Source organism: Pseudophryne corroboree, unplaced genomic scaffold (genome assembly GCF_028390025.1).
Source record: "Pseudophryne corroboree isolate aPseCor3 unplaced genomic scaffold, aPseCor3.hap2 scaffold_1138, whole genome shotgun sequence".
In the NCBI taxonomy this organism is placed as follows: Eukaryota; Metazoa; Chordata; class Amphibia; order Anura; family Myobatrachidae; genus Pseudophryne; species Pseudophryne corroboree.
In genome coordinates this window covers 104624-121842 of record NW_026967763.1, presented here as the reverse complement: position 1 = coordinate 121842, position 17219 = coordinate 104624, and the positions used below count along the sequence as shown (strand labels likewise).

At 48.6% G+C, this 17219-nt stretch overlaps 1 protein-coding gene across 1 annotated transcript in view; it reads right to left on the bottom strand.

The window, feature by feature from the left end:
- Nucleotides 1–17219, bottom strand: part of MEIOSIN (meiosis initiator) — a 138211-nt gene that overhangs the window by 29863 nt on the left and 91129 nt on the right. The window contains exons 4-5 of the mRNA XM_063950648.1: nucleotides 10442–10617; nucleotides 10270–10359 (exon numbers count right to left, since the gene is read on the bottom strand). Coding sequence (XP_063806718.1) covers nucleotides 10270–10359; nucleotides 10442–10617 — 266 coding nt within the window. The remainder of the gene's footprint in view (nucleotides 1–10269; nucleotides 10360–10441; nucleotides 10618–17219) is intronic.

The window sequence follows — 17219 nt, the reverse complement described above, 5'->3', positions numbered from 1 at the left end:
GTCTATTTCCCATGGTCCTTACGGAGTCCCCAGCATCCACTAGGACGTTAGAGAAATATATATATATATATATGAGATGTATATATAGATATGTGTGTATATGTGTATTTAAATGTGTATATTCATATTACGATTTCTAATGAATGCTGAAGTAAAGTTATTCCTTCTCATGTGCTGGTCACTCTGTTGATGAAGCTATAGGTCACAAGATGGTCTCAAATCCTCACGAGGAGTCCGAGTATTCTCTTCCCGCCGTGGATAGAATAAAGTGAGAGTCACCCCTGTTCTGCACGGGGCCCTGTCACAATGGATCGTATACAGGAAGCTAAGTGATATTTTAATCTTATGCTTTGATGATATTTGCATTACATACGCATGGGGGAGTGCTTGCATTCAGAAATGGTCGGTTATCTTGTCATCCGATATAATTACCCTGGGGAGAGATGGGATACTCCTTAAGTTGGGTCATATCTATAACATTGCAGCAGACTGCCGTGCGACTACACGGGATATAGGACTCTTGGGTTCGCGGGCCAATTCCATGGCGGTCTCGGCTAGGAGGGCGTTGTGGTTTCACCAATGGAATGCTGACGCTGACTCCGAGAAATACTGGAGTATCTTCCCTAGGAAGGTGTAACCTGGTTTGGGGATGGCTTTGTTAAGTTGATCTCGGCAGATACCACTGGTAAGTCTACCTTCTTGTGCTATGTTCCATCACAACGGTTGGTGACGCATTATTTGTGGGATGCAGTCATTTTAACCGGTTGGATACCGTTTTTTCCCCTTCTTTGCAGGTAGAGGAAGGTGAAAAGGTAAGAGGTCTGCAGCCTCTTCAAGTTCACAGAAGCAGATATCGTCCTCTGTTTCTACCACATCCACTGCAGGTCGCTGGGTCTATCTTGCTGGAGCCCACACCGGTGGGAACTCGTCTAATACTCTTCAGTCAGTCCTGGAATGGACATGGACCAGTGAGTTAAGAATAGAGTCCAAAGGGGGACATACTGGAGTTTCCAGATGATTCCCCTCACTGATTTTTCAAACAGAACTTACCGATTCTCCTCTGGAAGGGGAGGTAGTATGCGACGCCATACAAGAGTTGGGTCAGAATCAGGACGTTGTCCTGCTGTCCCTGTCACAAAAAAAAAAAAAGCTGTTATTCAAGCTCGGACAGCTCGGTCAGAACAATCCCAAAAAGATTTCTACTTGTTGAACTACAAGATGGAATCTCTCAGGGCAGGGATCTCCAACCTGTAAAAGAAGAAAGAGGGTTTAAATGCGGTTTCATCCGCATTAAGCTTACCTGGTTTTGCTATTCAGGATTGTCATTGTCATTTCACCGGAGTGATGGCAGTATGATAGTTTTCCTTGAATAGTAAGAGCCATTATTATTCTGTACTGGGACGCTCTCCTAACTACGTCGAGGTCTAGAAACAAGTGGTACGAATCGTTGTTTCTCTCTGACAGTTTTTCAACACAGAGAATCGCTGTTGATCCCAACGACGCAGATGTCGGAGGTGGGAATAAGATTAGATACTGAACTGTTGAGAGTTTGTTTTTTCCTGTGGAAAGAGATCTGAGGATCCAGAGTCGGATCAGATTTGCAACAGTGTAAACCCATCAATACGTTCCGTTGATGAAGAAGATGGTTGCGGCCTACGAGGCCATTCGGTGAGCAGGTCAAATGCCGGAGTGGTTTTTGCGGGACCAGTTGGACATGTGGTCCGGGTCTCACCTGCACATGCACCGGAAAATAATCCTATTTTCCAGGACCAGGATATCTCTCCAGTGGTGGCTTCACAGTTCTCACCTCCTAGAGGGACGAAGGTTCGGGATCCAGGATTAGATCCTGGTGTTCATGGATACAAGTCTCCGAGGCTGGGGAGCAGTACTTCCAGGGGAAAAGGTCAAGCCGGGTAGCTTGTCTGCAATAAGCATTCTTGAATTAAGAGCTGTTTACAACGGAACATCTTCTTCGCGATCTGCCCGTCTTAATTCTGTCGGACGACTTAACAGCAGTGGCGTAAGTAAGCCGCTAGGGCGGAACAAGGAGCAAAGCGGCAATGGCAGAAGCCGCAAAAGTTTTCCGCTGGGCTGAAAGGCATGTGAACGCTCTTCGTTCCGGGTGTAGACAACGGAGAAATAGACTTCCTCAACAGACACGATCTCCATCCGGGAGAGTGGGGTCTTCATCAAGAAGTTTTTACAGAAGTGACAAGTCTTTGAGAAATTCCTCAAGTAGATATGATGGCGTCTCGCCTCAACAAGAAACTTCAGGGATATTGTTCCAGGTCAAGGGACACTCAAGCAATAGCAGTGGACGCCCTCGTGACACTGTGGGTGTTTCAGTCGGTCTATGTGTTCCCTCCACTTTCACTCTTTCCGAAGGTGATAAACATTAGAACAAAGGTTCAGGCGATCCTCATTGTTCCGGTCTAGCCAAGGAGGGCTTGGTATCCAGATCTTCAAGACTTACTCATAGAAGATCCCTGGCCTCCTCCTCTACGAGAGGACCTGTTACAGCTAGGACCGGGCGTGTATCAAGAGTTGCCATGGCTGAGTTTGACGGCATGGCAGTTGAACGCCATATCCTAGCCCGAAAATAAGAATTTACTTACCGATAATTCTATTTCTCATAGTCCGTAGTGGATGCTGGGGACTCCGAAAGGACCATGGGGAATAGCGGCTCCGCAGGAGACTGGGCACAAAGTAAAAGCTTTAGGACTAGCTGGTGTGCACTGGCTCCTCCCCCTATGACCCTCCTCCAAGCCTCAGTTAGGATACTGTGCCCGGACGAGCGTACACAATAAGGAAGGATTTTGAATCCCGGGTAAGACTCATTACCAGCCACACCAATCACACCGTACAACTTGTGATCTGAACCCAGTTAACAGCATGATAACAGAAGGAGCCTCTGAAAAGATGGCTCACTACAATAATAACCCGATTTTTGTAACAATAACTATGTACAAGTAATGCAGACAATCCGCACTTGGGATGGGCGCCCAGCATCCACTACGGACTATGAGAAATAGAATTATCGGTAAGTAAATTCTTATTTTCTCTAACGTCCTAGTGGATGCTGGGGACTCCGAAAGGACCATGGGGATTATACCAAAGCTCCCAAACGGGCGGGAGAGTGCGGATGACTCTGCAGCACCGAATGAGAGAACTCCAGGTCCTCCTCAGCCAGGGTATCAAATTTGTAGAATTTAGCAAACGTGTTTGCCCCTGACCAAGTAGCTGCTCGGCAAAGTTGGAAAGCCGAGACCCCTCGGGCAGCCGCCCAAGATGAGCCCACTTTCCGTGTGGAATGGGCTTTTACAGATTTTGGCTGTGGCAGGCCTGCCACAGAATGTGCAAGCTGAATTGTACTACAAATCCAACGAGCAATTGTCTGCTTAGAAGCAGGAGCACCCAGCTTGTTGGGTGCATACAGGATAAACAGCGAGTCAGATTTTCTGACTCCAGCCGTCCTGGAAACATATATTTTCAGGGCCCTGACTACGTCCAGCAACTTGGAATCCTCCAAGTCCCTAGTAGCCGCAGGCACCACAATAGGTTGGTTTAAGTGAAATGCTGAAACCACCTTAGGGAGAAATTGAGGACGAGTCCTCAATTCTGCCCTGTCCGTATGAAAAATTAGGTAAGGGCTTTTATAGGATAAAGCCGCCAATTCTGATACACGCCTGGCTGAAGCCAGGGCTAACAGCATTACCACTTTCCAAGTGAGATATTTCAAGTCCACAGTGGTGAGTGGTTCAAACCAATGTGATTTTAGGAATCCCAACACTACATTGAGATCCCAAGGTGCCACTGGAGGCACAAAAGGAGGCTGTATATGCAGTACTCCCTTGACAAACGTCTGAACTTCAGGTACAGAAGCTAGTTCTTTTTGGAAGAATATCGACAGGGCCGAAATTTGAACCTTAATGGACCCTAATTTGAGGCCCATAGACAGTCCTGTTTGCAGGAAATGCAGGAATCGACCCAGTTGAAACTCCTCCGTAGGGGCCTTCCTGGCCTCGCACCACGCAACATATTTACGCCAAATACGGTGATAATGTTGTACGGTTACATCCTTCCTGGCTTTGATCAGGGTAGGGATGACTTCATCCGGAATGCCTTTTTCCTTCAGGATCCGGCGTTCAACCGCCATGCCGTCAAACGCAGCCGCGGTAAGTCTTGGAACAAACATGGTCCCTGCTGGAGCAGGTCCTGTCTTAGAGGTAGAGGCCACGGGTCTTCCGTGAGCATCTCTTGAATTTCCGGGTACCAAGTCCTTCTTGGCCAATCCGGAGCCACGAGTATAGTCTTTACTCCTCTCCTTCTTATGATTCTCAGTACTTTTGGTATGAGAGGAAGAGGAGGGAACACATACACTGACCGGTACACCCACGGTGTTACCAGAGCGTCCACAGCTATTGCCTGAGGGTCCCTTGACCTGGAGCAATATCTGTCCAGTTTTTTGTTGAGGCGAGACGCCATCATGTCCACCTTTGGTTTTTCCCAACGGTTTACAATCATGTGGAAGACTTCTGGGTGAAGTCCCCACTCCCCCGGGTGAAGATCGTGTCTGCTGAGGAAGTCTGCTTCCCAGTTGTCCACTCCCGGAATGAACACTGCTGACAGTGCTATCACATGATTTTCCGCCCAGCGAAGAATCCTTGCCACTTCCGTCATTGCCCTCCTGCTTCTTGTGCCGCCCTGTCTGTTTACGTGGGCGACTGCCGTGATGTTGTCCGACTGGATCAATACTGGCTGACCCTGAAGCAGAGGCCTTGCCTGACTTAGGGCATTGTAAATGGCCCTTAGTTCCAGGATATTTATGTGAAGTGACGTTTCCATGCTTGACCACAAGCCCTGGAAATTTTTTCCCTGTGTGACTGCTCCCCAGCCTCTCAGGCTGGCATCCGTGGTCACCAGGACCCAATCCTGAATGCCGAATCTGCGGCCCTCTAGGAGATGAGCACTCTGTAACCACCACAGGAGAGACACCCTTGTCCTTGGAGACAGGGTTATCCGCTGATGCATTTGAAGATGCGATCCGGACCATTTGTCTAGCAGATCCAACTGAAAAGTTCTTGCGTGGAATCTGCCGAATGGAATCGCTTCGTAAGAAGCCACCATCTTTCCCAGGACCCTTGTGCACTGATGCACTGACACCTGGCCTGGTCTTAGGAGTTTCCTGACTAGGTCGGATAACTCCCTGGCTTTCTCTTCCGGGAGAAACACCTTTTTCTGTACTGTGTCCAGAATCATCCCTAGGAACAGCAGACGTGTCGTCGGAATCAGCTGCGATTTTGGAATATTTAGAATCCATCCGTGCTGTCGTAGTACTATTTGCGATAGTGCTACTCCGACCTCTAACTGTTCTCTGGACCGTGCCCTTATCAGGAGATCGTCCAAGTAAGGGATAATTAAGACGCCTTTTCTTCGAAGAAGAATCATCATTTCGGCCATTACCTTGGTAAAGACCCGGGGTGCCGTGGACAATCCAAACGGCAGCGTCTGAAACTGATAGTGACAGTTCTGTACCACAAACCTGAGGTACCCTTGGTGAGAAGGGCAAATTGGGACATGGAGGTAATCCTTGATGTCCAGAGACACCATGTAGTCCCCTTCTTCCAGGTTCGCTATCACTGCTCTGAGTGACTCCATCTTGAACTTGAACCTTTTTATGTAAGTGTTCAAGGCTTTCAGATTTAAAATGGGTCTCACCGAGCCGTCCGGCTTCGGTACCACAAACAGCGTGGAGTAATACCCCTTTCCCTGTTGTAGGAGGGGTACCTTGATTATCACTTGCTGGGAATACAGCTTGTGAATGGCTTCCAATACCGCCTCCCTGTCGGGGGTAGACGTTGGTAAAGCAGACTTCAGGAACCGGCGAGGGGGAGACGTCTCGAATTCCAATTTGTACCCCTGAGATACTACCTGCAGGATCCAGGGGTCCACTTGCGAGTGAGCCCACTGCGCGCTGAAATTCTTGAGACGGGCCCCCACCGTGCCTGAGTCCGCTTGTAAGGCCCCAGCGTCATGCTGAGGACTTGGCAGAAGCGGGGGAGGGCTTCTGGTCGTGGGAAGAAGCTGTCTGTTGCAGTCTTTTTTCCCTTCCTCTGCCCCGGGGCAGATATGAGTGGCCTTTTGCCCGCTTGCCCTTATGGGGACGAAAGGACTGAGCTTGAAAAGGCGGTATCTTTTTCTGCTGCGAGGTGACTTGGGGTAAAAAGGTGGATTTCCCAGCCGTTGCCGTGGCCACCAGGTCCGATAGACCGCCCCCAAATAACTCCTCCCCTTTATACGGCAATACTTCCATATGCCGTTTGGAATCCGCATCCCCTGACCACTGTCGCGTCCATAATCCTCTTCTGGCAGAAATGGACATCGCACTTACTCTTGATGCCAGAGTGCAAATGTCTCTCTGTGCATCTCGCATATATAGGAATGCATCCTTTAAATGCTCTATAGTCAATAATATATTGTCCCTGTCCAGGGTATCAATATTTTCAGTCAGGGAATCCGACCAAGCCACCCCAGCACTGCACATCCAGGCTGAGGCGATTGCTGGTCGCAGTATAACACCAGTATGTGTGTATATACTTTTAAGGATATTTTCCAGCCTCCTATCTGCTGGCTCCTTAAGGGCGGCCGTTTCTGGAGACGGTAACGCCACTTGTTTTGATAAGCGTGTGAGCGCCTTATCCACCCTAGGGGGTGTTTCCCAACGAGCCCTAACCTCTGGTGGGAAGGGATATAGTGCCAATAATTTTTTAGAAATTAGCAGTTTTCTGTCGGGGGTAACCCACGCTTCATCACACACTTCATTCAATTCATCTGATTCAGGAAAAACTACGGGTAGTTTTTTCACACCCCACATAATACCCCTTTTTGTGGTACTTGCAGTATCAGAGATGTGCAAAACCTCCTTCATTGCCGTGATCATGTAACGTGTGGCCCTACTGGAAAATACGTTTGTTTCTTCACCGTCGACACTGGAGTCAGTGTCTGTGTCTGGGTCCGTGTCGACCCACTGAGGTAACGGGCGTTTAATAGCCCCTGACGGTGTTTGAGACGCCTGGACAGGCACTAACTGAGCTGCCGGCTGTCTCATATCGTCAACAGTTTTCTGTAACGTGCCGACACTGTCACGTAATTCCTTAATTACGGCCATCCATTCAGGTGTCGACTCCCTAGGGGGTGACATCACCATTATAGGCAATTGCTCCGCCTCCACATCATTTTCCTCCTCATACATGTCGACACACACGTACCGACACCCAGCACACACACAGGGAATGCTCTGATAGAGGACAGGACCCACTTAGCCCCTTGGGGAGACAGAGGGAGATTTTGCCAGCACACACCAGAGCGCTATATATGTATAGGGACAACCTTACAATAAGTGTCTATCCCTTATAGCTGCTTATATCTGTTATTTTGCCAAATAAGTGCCCCCCTCTCTTTTTTACCCTGTTTCTGTAGTTGCAGGATGCAGGGGAGATTCTGGGAGCCTTCCTACCAGCGGAGCTGTGTGGGAAAAATGGCGCTGTGTGCTGAGGAGATAGGCCCCGCCCCCTTCACGGCGGGCTCTTCTCCCGCTTTTTTCTGGAAAACTGGCAGGGGTTAAATACATCCATATAGCCCAGGAGCTATATGTGATGTATTTTTTGCCAAATAAGGTAAATTCATTGCTTCCCAGGACGCCCCCCCCAGCGTCCTGCACCCTCAGTGACCGGAGTGTGAAGTGTGCTGAGAGCAATGGAGCACAGCTGCAGTGCTGTGCGCTACCTTATGAAGGCAGGAAAGTCTTCTGCCGCCGATTTATGGACCTCTTCTTGCTTCAGCATCTGTAAGGGGGGCCGGCGGCGCGGCTCCGGGACCCATCCATGGCTGGGCCTGTGATCGTCCCTCTGGAGCTAATGTCCAGTAGCCTAAGAAACCCAATCCACTCTGCACGCAGGTGAGTTCGTTTCTCTCCCCTTAGTCCCTCGATGCAGTGAGCCTGTTGCCAGCAGGTCTCACTGAAAATAAAAAACCTATTTAAACTTTTACTCTAAGCAGCTCAGGAGAGCCACCTAGATTGCACCCTTCTCGTTCGGGCACAAAATCTTAACTGAGGCTTGGAGGAGGGTCATAGGGGGAGGAGCCAGTGCACACCAGCTAGTCCTAAAGCTTTTACTTTGTGCCCAGTCTCCTGCGGAGCCGCTATTCCCCATGGTCCTTTCGGAGTCCCCAGCATCCACTAGGACGTTAGAGAAAGGGTATTTCCGGTGAAGTCATTCCCACATTGCTTCAGGCTAGGAAAGGAGTAACGGCGAAGCTTTACCACCGTATTTGGAGGGAGTATGTGTCTTGGTGTGAATCTAAGAAGGCTCCTACGGAAGAATTTCAGCGGGGTCATTTTCTCCATTTTTTGCAAGCAGGTGTGGATGCAGGCCTAAAGTTAGGCTCCATTAAAGTGCAGATTTCGGCCTTATCAATTTTCTTTCAAAAAGAATTGGCCACCCTTCCAGAAGTTCAGACTTTCGTGAAAGGGGTGCTGCACATCCAACCTCCATTTGTGCCCCCAGTGGCACCATGGGACCTTAACGTGATGTTGCAGTTTCTTATGTCACACTGGTTGGAACCTTTACGAAAGATTGAGTTAAAATTTCTCACTTGGAAAGTGGTCATGCTGTTGGCCTTGGCGTCCGCAAGGCGGGTGTCGGAATTAGCGTCTTTGTCTCACAAGAGCCCTATTTGATCTTCCATGTGGATAGAACGGAATTGAAAACTCTGCGACAATTTGTTCTGAAAGTGGTTTCTGCGTTTCACATGAACCAACCTATTGGGGTGCCTGTGGCTACTGTAGCTTTGGCTGATTCGAAGTCTCTCGATGTAGTCAGAGCTTTGAATATTTATGTCGCCAGAACGGCTCAGATTGGGGAAACAGAGGCTCTGTTTATCCTGTACGCTCCCAACCAAATTGGGGCTCCTGCTTCTAAGCAGACTATTGCACGCTGGATCTGTGATACGATTCGGCATGCTCATTCTACGGCTGGATTGCCGTTACCGAAGCTGGTGAAGGCCCATTCTACCAGGAAGGTGGGCTCTTCTTGGGCGGATGCCCGAGGAGTCTCCGCAGTTCAACTTTGCCGAGCAGCTACTTGGTCGGTTTCAAACACTTTTGCTAAGTTCTACAAGTTTGATACCCTGGCTGATGAGGACCTCATTTTGCTCAATCGGTGCTGCAGAGTCGTCCGCACTCTCCCACCCAGTCTGGAGCTTTGGTATAAACCCCATGGTCCTTTTGGAGTCCCCAGCATCCTCTAGGACGTATGAGAAAATAGGATTTTAATACCTACCGGTAAATCCTTTTCTCTTAGTCCGTAGAGGATGCTGGGCGCCCGTCCCAGTGCGTATTGTATCTGCAGCTATTGGTGGTTACACTGATGTGGTGTTTCTTTTCAGTCAAGCCTGTTGCTGACGTAATTCATGCCATGGCATGCGGTATGCTATTATTGGTCGTGTTTACACACCGGTTGTGTTACAGTTTCGGTCAGCATATTGCTTTATATTTTTCATGCCGTCGGCTGGTGTTCTATTGAATGCCACGTTCTGCGGCATGTTCGAGGTGTGAGCTGGTATGACACTCACCGTGTTCAAACAATAAATTCTTTCCTCGAAATGTCCGTCTCCCTGGGCACAGTTACTTAAACTGGAGTCTGGAGGAGGGGCATAGAGGGAGGAGCCAGTTCACACTCATTCAAAGTCTTATAGTGTGCCCATGTCTCCTGCGGATCCCGTCTATACCCCATGGTCCTTTTGGAGTCCCCAGCATCCTCTACGGACTAAGAGAAAAGGATTTCCGGTAGGTATTAAAATCCTATTATAAAAAAGGTTCCATCTTAATGTAATTAATGGTAGGCAATACTGTTGCAGCAGGGGGTAGGGGGGTCCAGAGGGCAGGGATCAGTCCGATTGCCCCCGTTTGTCACCTGTCCACTGTTGCTGTGTAGCAGCACTGCGGCACATCATGCAGGGAGAGAGGAGACTGCTGCTGGTACCTCCACCCCTGCACTGCTACAGCATGTCAATCATGCTGCAGGGAGGCGAACGCAACGCAATGCTATGGGTGTCACCCACGAGTGGCATTAGTCCCTGTTAGCAAGCATGCCGACTGTTGGGTTTGTGAACACTCGGGAACCCGGATCCCATGCAGAATCATATCCCATGTCCAAAATAACAGCCCCCACCAGCTGTGTGTTCCGGAGCAGCGCATACGCCTCTCACCAGTACGGGCGCTTGTCTGCAGGTGACATGACTCTCCACAGCTCGGCTAGATCCTTAGTGGCGGCGGTGGAGGCTTTCCCAGGGTGCGCCCTAAACACAAAGCAAGATACTCAGTGACTTCCATACTTATCCCATCTCCACGCTGACGCGGCGGCTCTGTCCCCCCGGATACCTGAGGTAAGGCTGCCGGTTCATCCTGCAGAACATGATGAATCCATTCACACACTTCTTCCTGAGACGCTGCAGCTGCTGGATTCCACGGGGCTTCTGTGTGATCCCCTTCCCCACGCTAACACCGCGACGAGGGATCTCCATATTGTAGTCATCACTGGATGAGGAGGAGTGCGCCTGGAACGGGACATTCTCTAATAAATAAGTGGCACATACAGAACGAGGTACAAACCGCACACAGACATACAGTACATACTGTATACACACACTCACAGACAGTCCCCGTCCTCTCCATACAGTACATACTGTATACACACACTCACACAGACAGTCCCCGTCCTCTCCATACAGTACATACTGTATACACACACTCACACAGACAGTCCCCGTCCTCTCCATACAGTACATACTGTATACACACACTCACACAGACATTCCCCGTCCTCTCCATACAGTACATACTGTATACACACACTCACACAGACATTCCCCGTCCTCTCCATACAGTACATACTGTATACACACACTCACACAGACAGTCCCCGTCCTCTCCATACAGTACATACTGTATACACACACTCACACAGACATTCCCCGTCCTCTCCATACAGTACATACTGTATACACACACTCACACAGACATTCCCCGTCCTCTCCATACAGTACATACTGTATACACACACTCACATAGACAGTCCCCGTCCTCTCCATACAGTACATACTGTATACACACATACTGTATACACACACTCACACAGACATTCCCCGTCCTCTCCATACAGTACATACTGTATACACACACTCACACAGACAGTCCCCGTCCTCTCCATACAGTACATACTGTATACACACATACTGTATACACACACTCACACAGACAGTCCCCGTCCTCTCCATACAGTACATACTGTATACACACACTCACACAGACATTCCCCGTCCTCTCCATGCAGTACATACTGTATACACACACTCACACAGACAGTCCCCGTCCTCTCCATACAGTACATACTGTATACACACACTCACACAGACAGTCCCCGTCCTCTCCATACAGTACATACTGTATACACACATACTGTATACACACACTCACACAGACATTCCCCGTCCTCTCCATACAGTACATACTGTATACACACACTCACACAGACAGTCCCCGTCCTCTCCATACAGTACATACTGTATACACACATACTGTATACACACACTCACACAGACATTCCCCGTCCTCTCCATACAGTACATACTGTATACACACACTCACACAGACAGTCCCCGTCCTCTCCATACAGTACATACTGTATACACACATACTGTATACACACACTCACACAGACAGTCCCCGTCCTCTCCATACAGTACATACTGTATACACACACTCACACAGACATTTCCCGTCCTCTCCATACAGTACATACTGTATACACACACTCACACAGACAGTCCCCGTCCTCTCCATACAGTACATACTGTATACACACACTCACATAGACAGTCCCCGTCCTCTCCATACAGTACATACTGTATACACACATACTGTATACACACACTCACACAGACATTCCCAGTCCTCTCCATACAGTACATACTGTATACACACACTCACACAGACAGTCCCCGTCCTCTCCATACAGTACATACTGTATACACACACTCACACAGACAGTCCCCGTCCTCTCCATACAGTACATACTGTATACACACATACTGTATACACACACTCACACAGACATTCCCCGTCCTCTCCATACAGTACATACTGTATACACACACTCACACAGACAGTCCCCGTCCTCTCCATACAGTACATACTGTATACACACATACTGTATACACACACTCACACAGACAGTCCCCGTCCTCTCCATACAGTACATACTGTATACACACACTCACACAGACATTTCCCGTCCTCTCCATACAGTACATACTGTATACACACACTCACACAGACAGTCCCCGTCCTCTCCATACAGTACATACTGTATACACACACTCACATAGACAGTCCCCGTCCTCTCCATACAGTACATACTGTATACACACATACTGTATACACACACTCACACAGACATTCCCAGTCCTCTCCATACAGTACATACTGTATACACACACTCACACAGACAGTCCCCGTCCTCTCCATACAGTACATACTGTATACACACATACTGTATACACACACTCACACAGACAGTCCCCGTCCTCTCCATACAGTACATACTGTATACACACACTCACACAGACATTCCCCGTCCTCTCCATACAGTACATACTGTATACACATACTCACACAGACAGTCCCCGTCCTCTCCATACAGTACATACTGTATACACACACTCACACAGACAGTCCCCGTCCTCTCCATACAGTACATACTGTATACACACATACTGTATACACACACTCACACAGACAGTCCCCGTCCTCTCCATACAGTACATACTGTATACACACATACTGTATACACACACTCACACAGACAGTCCCCGTCCTCTCCATACAGTACATACTGTATACACACACTCACACAGACAGTCCCCGTCCTCTCCATACAGTACATATACACACACTCACACAGACAGTCCCCGTCCTCTCCATACAGTACATACTGTATACACACACTCACACAGACAGTCCCCGTCCTCTCCATACAGTACATACTGTATACACACACTCACACAGACAGTCCCCGTCCTCTCCATACAGTACATACTGTATACACACACTCACACAGTCCCCGTCCTCTCCATACAGTACATACTGTATACACACACTCACACAGACAGTCCCCGTCTTCTCCATACAGTACATACTGTATACACACACTCACACAGTCCCCATCCTCTCCATACAGTACATACTGTATACACACACTCACACAGACAGTCCCCGTCTTCTCCATACAGTACATACTGTATACACACACTCACACAGACATTCCCCGTCCTCTCCATACAGTACATACTGTATACACACACTCACACAGACAGTCCCCGTCCTCTCCATACAGTACATATACACACACACACACACACACACACACACAGACAGTCCCCGTCCTCTCCATACAGTACATATACACACACTCACACAGACAGTCCCCGTCCTCTCCATACAGTACATATACACACACTCACACAGACAGTCCCCGTCCTCTCCATACAGTACATATACACACACTCACACAGTCCCCATCCTCTCCATACAGTACATACACACACTCACACAGACAGTCCCCGTCCTCTCCATACAGTACATATACACACACTCACACAGACAGTCCCCGTCCTCTCCATACAGTACATATACACACACTCACACAGACAGTCCCCGTCCTCTCCATACAGTACATATACACACACTCACACAGACAGTACCCGTCCTCTCCATACAGTACATATACACACACTCACACAGTCCCCGTCCTCTCCATACAGTACATATACACACACTCACACAGACAGTCCCCGTCCTCTCCATACAGTACATATATACACACTCACACAGACTGTCCCCGTCCTCTCCATACAGTACATATACACACACTCACACAGACAGTCCCTGTCCTCTCCATACAGTACATATACACACACACACACACACACACACACACAGACAGTCCCCGTCCTCTCCATACAGTACATATACACACACACAGACAGTCCCCGTCCTCTCCATACAGTACATATACAAACACTCATACAAACTGTCCCCGTCCTCTCCATACAGTACATATACACACACTCATACAGACTGTCCCCGTCCTCACCATACAGTACATATACACACTCATACAGACTGTCCCCGTCCTCTCCATACAGTACATATACACACACTCATACAGACAGTCCCTGTCCTCTCCATACAGTACATATACACACACACAGACAATCCCCGTCCTCTCCATACAGTACATATACACACACTCACACAGACAGTCTCCGTCCTCTCCATACAGTACATATACACACACTCACACAGACAGTCTCCGTCCTCTCCATACAGTACATATACACACACTCACACAGACAGTCCCCGTCCTCTCCATACAGTACATATACACACACTCACACAGACAGTCCCCGTCCTCTCCATACAGTACATATACACACACTCACACAGACAGTCCCCGTCCTCTCCATACAGTACATATACACACACTCATACAGACAGTCCCCGTCCTCTGCATACAGTACATATATATACACACACTCACACAGACAGTCCCTTTCCTCTCCATACAGTACATATACACACACTCACACAAACAGTCCCCGTCCTCTCCATACAGTACATATACACACACTCACACAGACAGTCCCCGTCCTCTCCATACAGTACATATACACACACTCATACAGACAGTCCCCGTCCTCTCCATACAGTATATATATACACACTCACACAGACAGTCTCCGTCCTCTCCATACAGTACATATACACACACTCACAGACAGTCCCCGTCCTCTCCATACAGTACATGTACACACACTCACACAGACAGTCCCCGTCCTCTCCATACAGTACATATACACACACAGACAGTCCCCGTCCTCTCCATACAGTACATATACACACACTCACACAGACAGTCCCCGTCCTCTCCATACAGTATATATACACACACTCACACAGACAGTCTCCGTCCTCTCCATACAGTACATATACACACACTCACACAGACAGTCCCCGTCCTCTCCATACAGTACATATACACACACTCTCACAGACAGTCCCCGTCCTCTCCATACAGTACATATACACACACTCACACAGACAGTCTCCGTCCTCTCCATACAGTACATTTACACACACACACAGACAGTCCCCGTCCTCTCCATACAGTACATATACACACTCTCACACAGACAGTCCCCGTCCTCTCCATACAGTACATATACACACACTCACACATACTGTCCCGTCCTCTCCATACAGTACACATACACACACTCACACAGACAGTCCTCGTCCTCTCCATACAGTACATATACACACACTCACACAGACAGTCCCCGTCCTCTCCATACAGTACATATACACACACTCACAGACAGTCCCCGTCCTCTCCATACAGTACTTATACACACACTCACACAGACAGTCCCCGTCCTCTCCATACAGTACATATGCACACACTCACACAGACAGTCCCCGTCCTACCCATACAGTACATATACACATACTCACACAGACAGTCCCCGTCCTCTCCATACAGTACATATACACACACTCAGACAGTCCCCGTCCTCTCCATACAGTACATATACACACACTCACAGACAGTCCCCGTCCTCTCCATACAGTACATATACACACACTCACACAGACAGTCCCCGTCCTATCCATACAGTACATATACACAAACTCACACAGACAGTCCCCGTCCTCTCCATACAGTACATATACACACACTCACACAGTCCCCGTCCTCTCCATACAGTACATATACACACACTCAGACAGTCCCCGTCCTCTCCATACAGTACATATACATACACTCACAGACAGTCCCCGTCCTCTCCATACAGTACATATACACACACTCAGACAGTCCCCGTCCTCTCCATACAGTACATATATACACACTCACACAGACAGTCCCCGTCCTATCCATACAGTACATATACACACACTCACACAGACAGTCCCCGTCCTCTCCATACAGTACATATATACACACTCACACAGACAGTCCCCGTCCTCTCCATACAGTACATATACACACACTCATACAGACAGTCCCCGTCCTCTGCATACAGTACATATATACACACACTCACACAGACAGTCCCTGTCCTCTCCATACAGTACATATACACACACTCACACAAACAGTCCCCGTCCTCTCCATACAGTACATATACACACACTCACACAGACAGTCCCCGTCCTCTCCATACAGTACATATACACACACTCATACAGACAGTCCCCGTCCTCTCCATACAGTATATATATACACACTCACACAGACAGTCTCCGTCCTCTCCATACAGTACATATACACACACTCACAGACAGTCCCCGTCCTCTCCATACAGTACATGTACACACACTCACACAGACAGTCCCCGTCCTCTCCATACAGTACATATACACACACAGACAGTCCCCGTCCTCTCCATACAGTACATATACACACACTCACACAGACAGTCCCCGTCCTCTCCATACAGTATATATACACACACTCACACAGACAGTCTCCGCCCTCTCCATACAGTACATATACACACACTCACACAGACAGTCCCCGTCCTCTCCATACAGTACATATACACACACTCTCACAGACAGTCCCCGTCCTCTCCATACAGTACATATACACACACTCACACAGACAGTCTCCGTCCTCTCCATACAGTACATTTACACACACTCACAGACAGTCCCCGTCCTCTCCATACAGTACATATACACACTCTCACACAGACAGTCCCCGTCCTCTCCATACAGTACATATACACACACTCACACATACTGTCCCGTCCTCTCCATACAGTACACATACACACACTCACACAGACAGTCCTCGTCCTCTCCATACAGTACATATACACACACTCACACAGACAGTCCCCGTCCTCTCCATACAGTACATATACACACACTCACAGACAGTCCCCGTCCTCTCCATACAGTACTTATACACACACTCACACAGACAGTCCCCGTCCTCTCCATACAGTACATATGCACACACTCACACAGACAGTCCCCGTCCTATCCATACAGTACATATACACATACTCACACAGACAGTCCCCGTCCT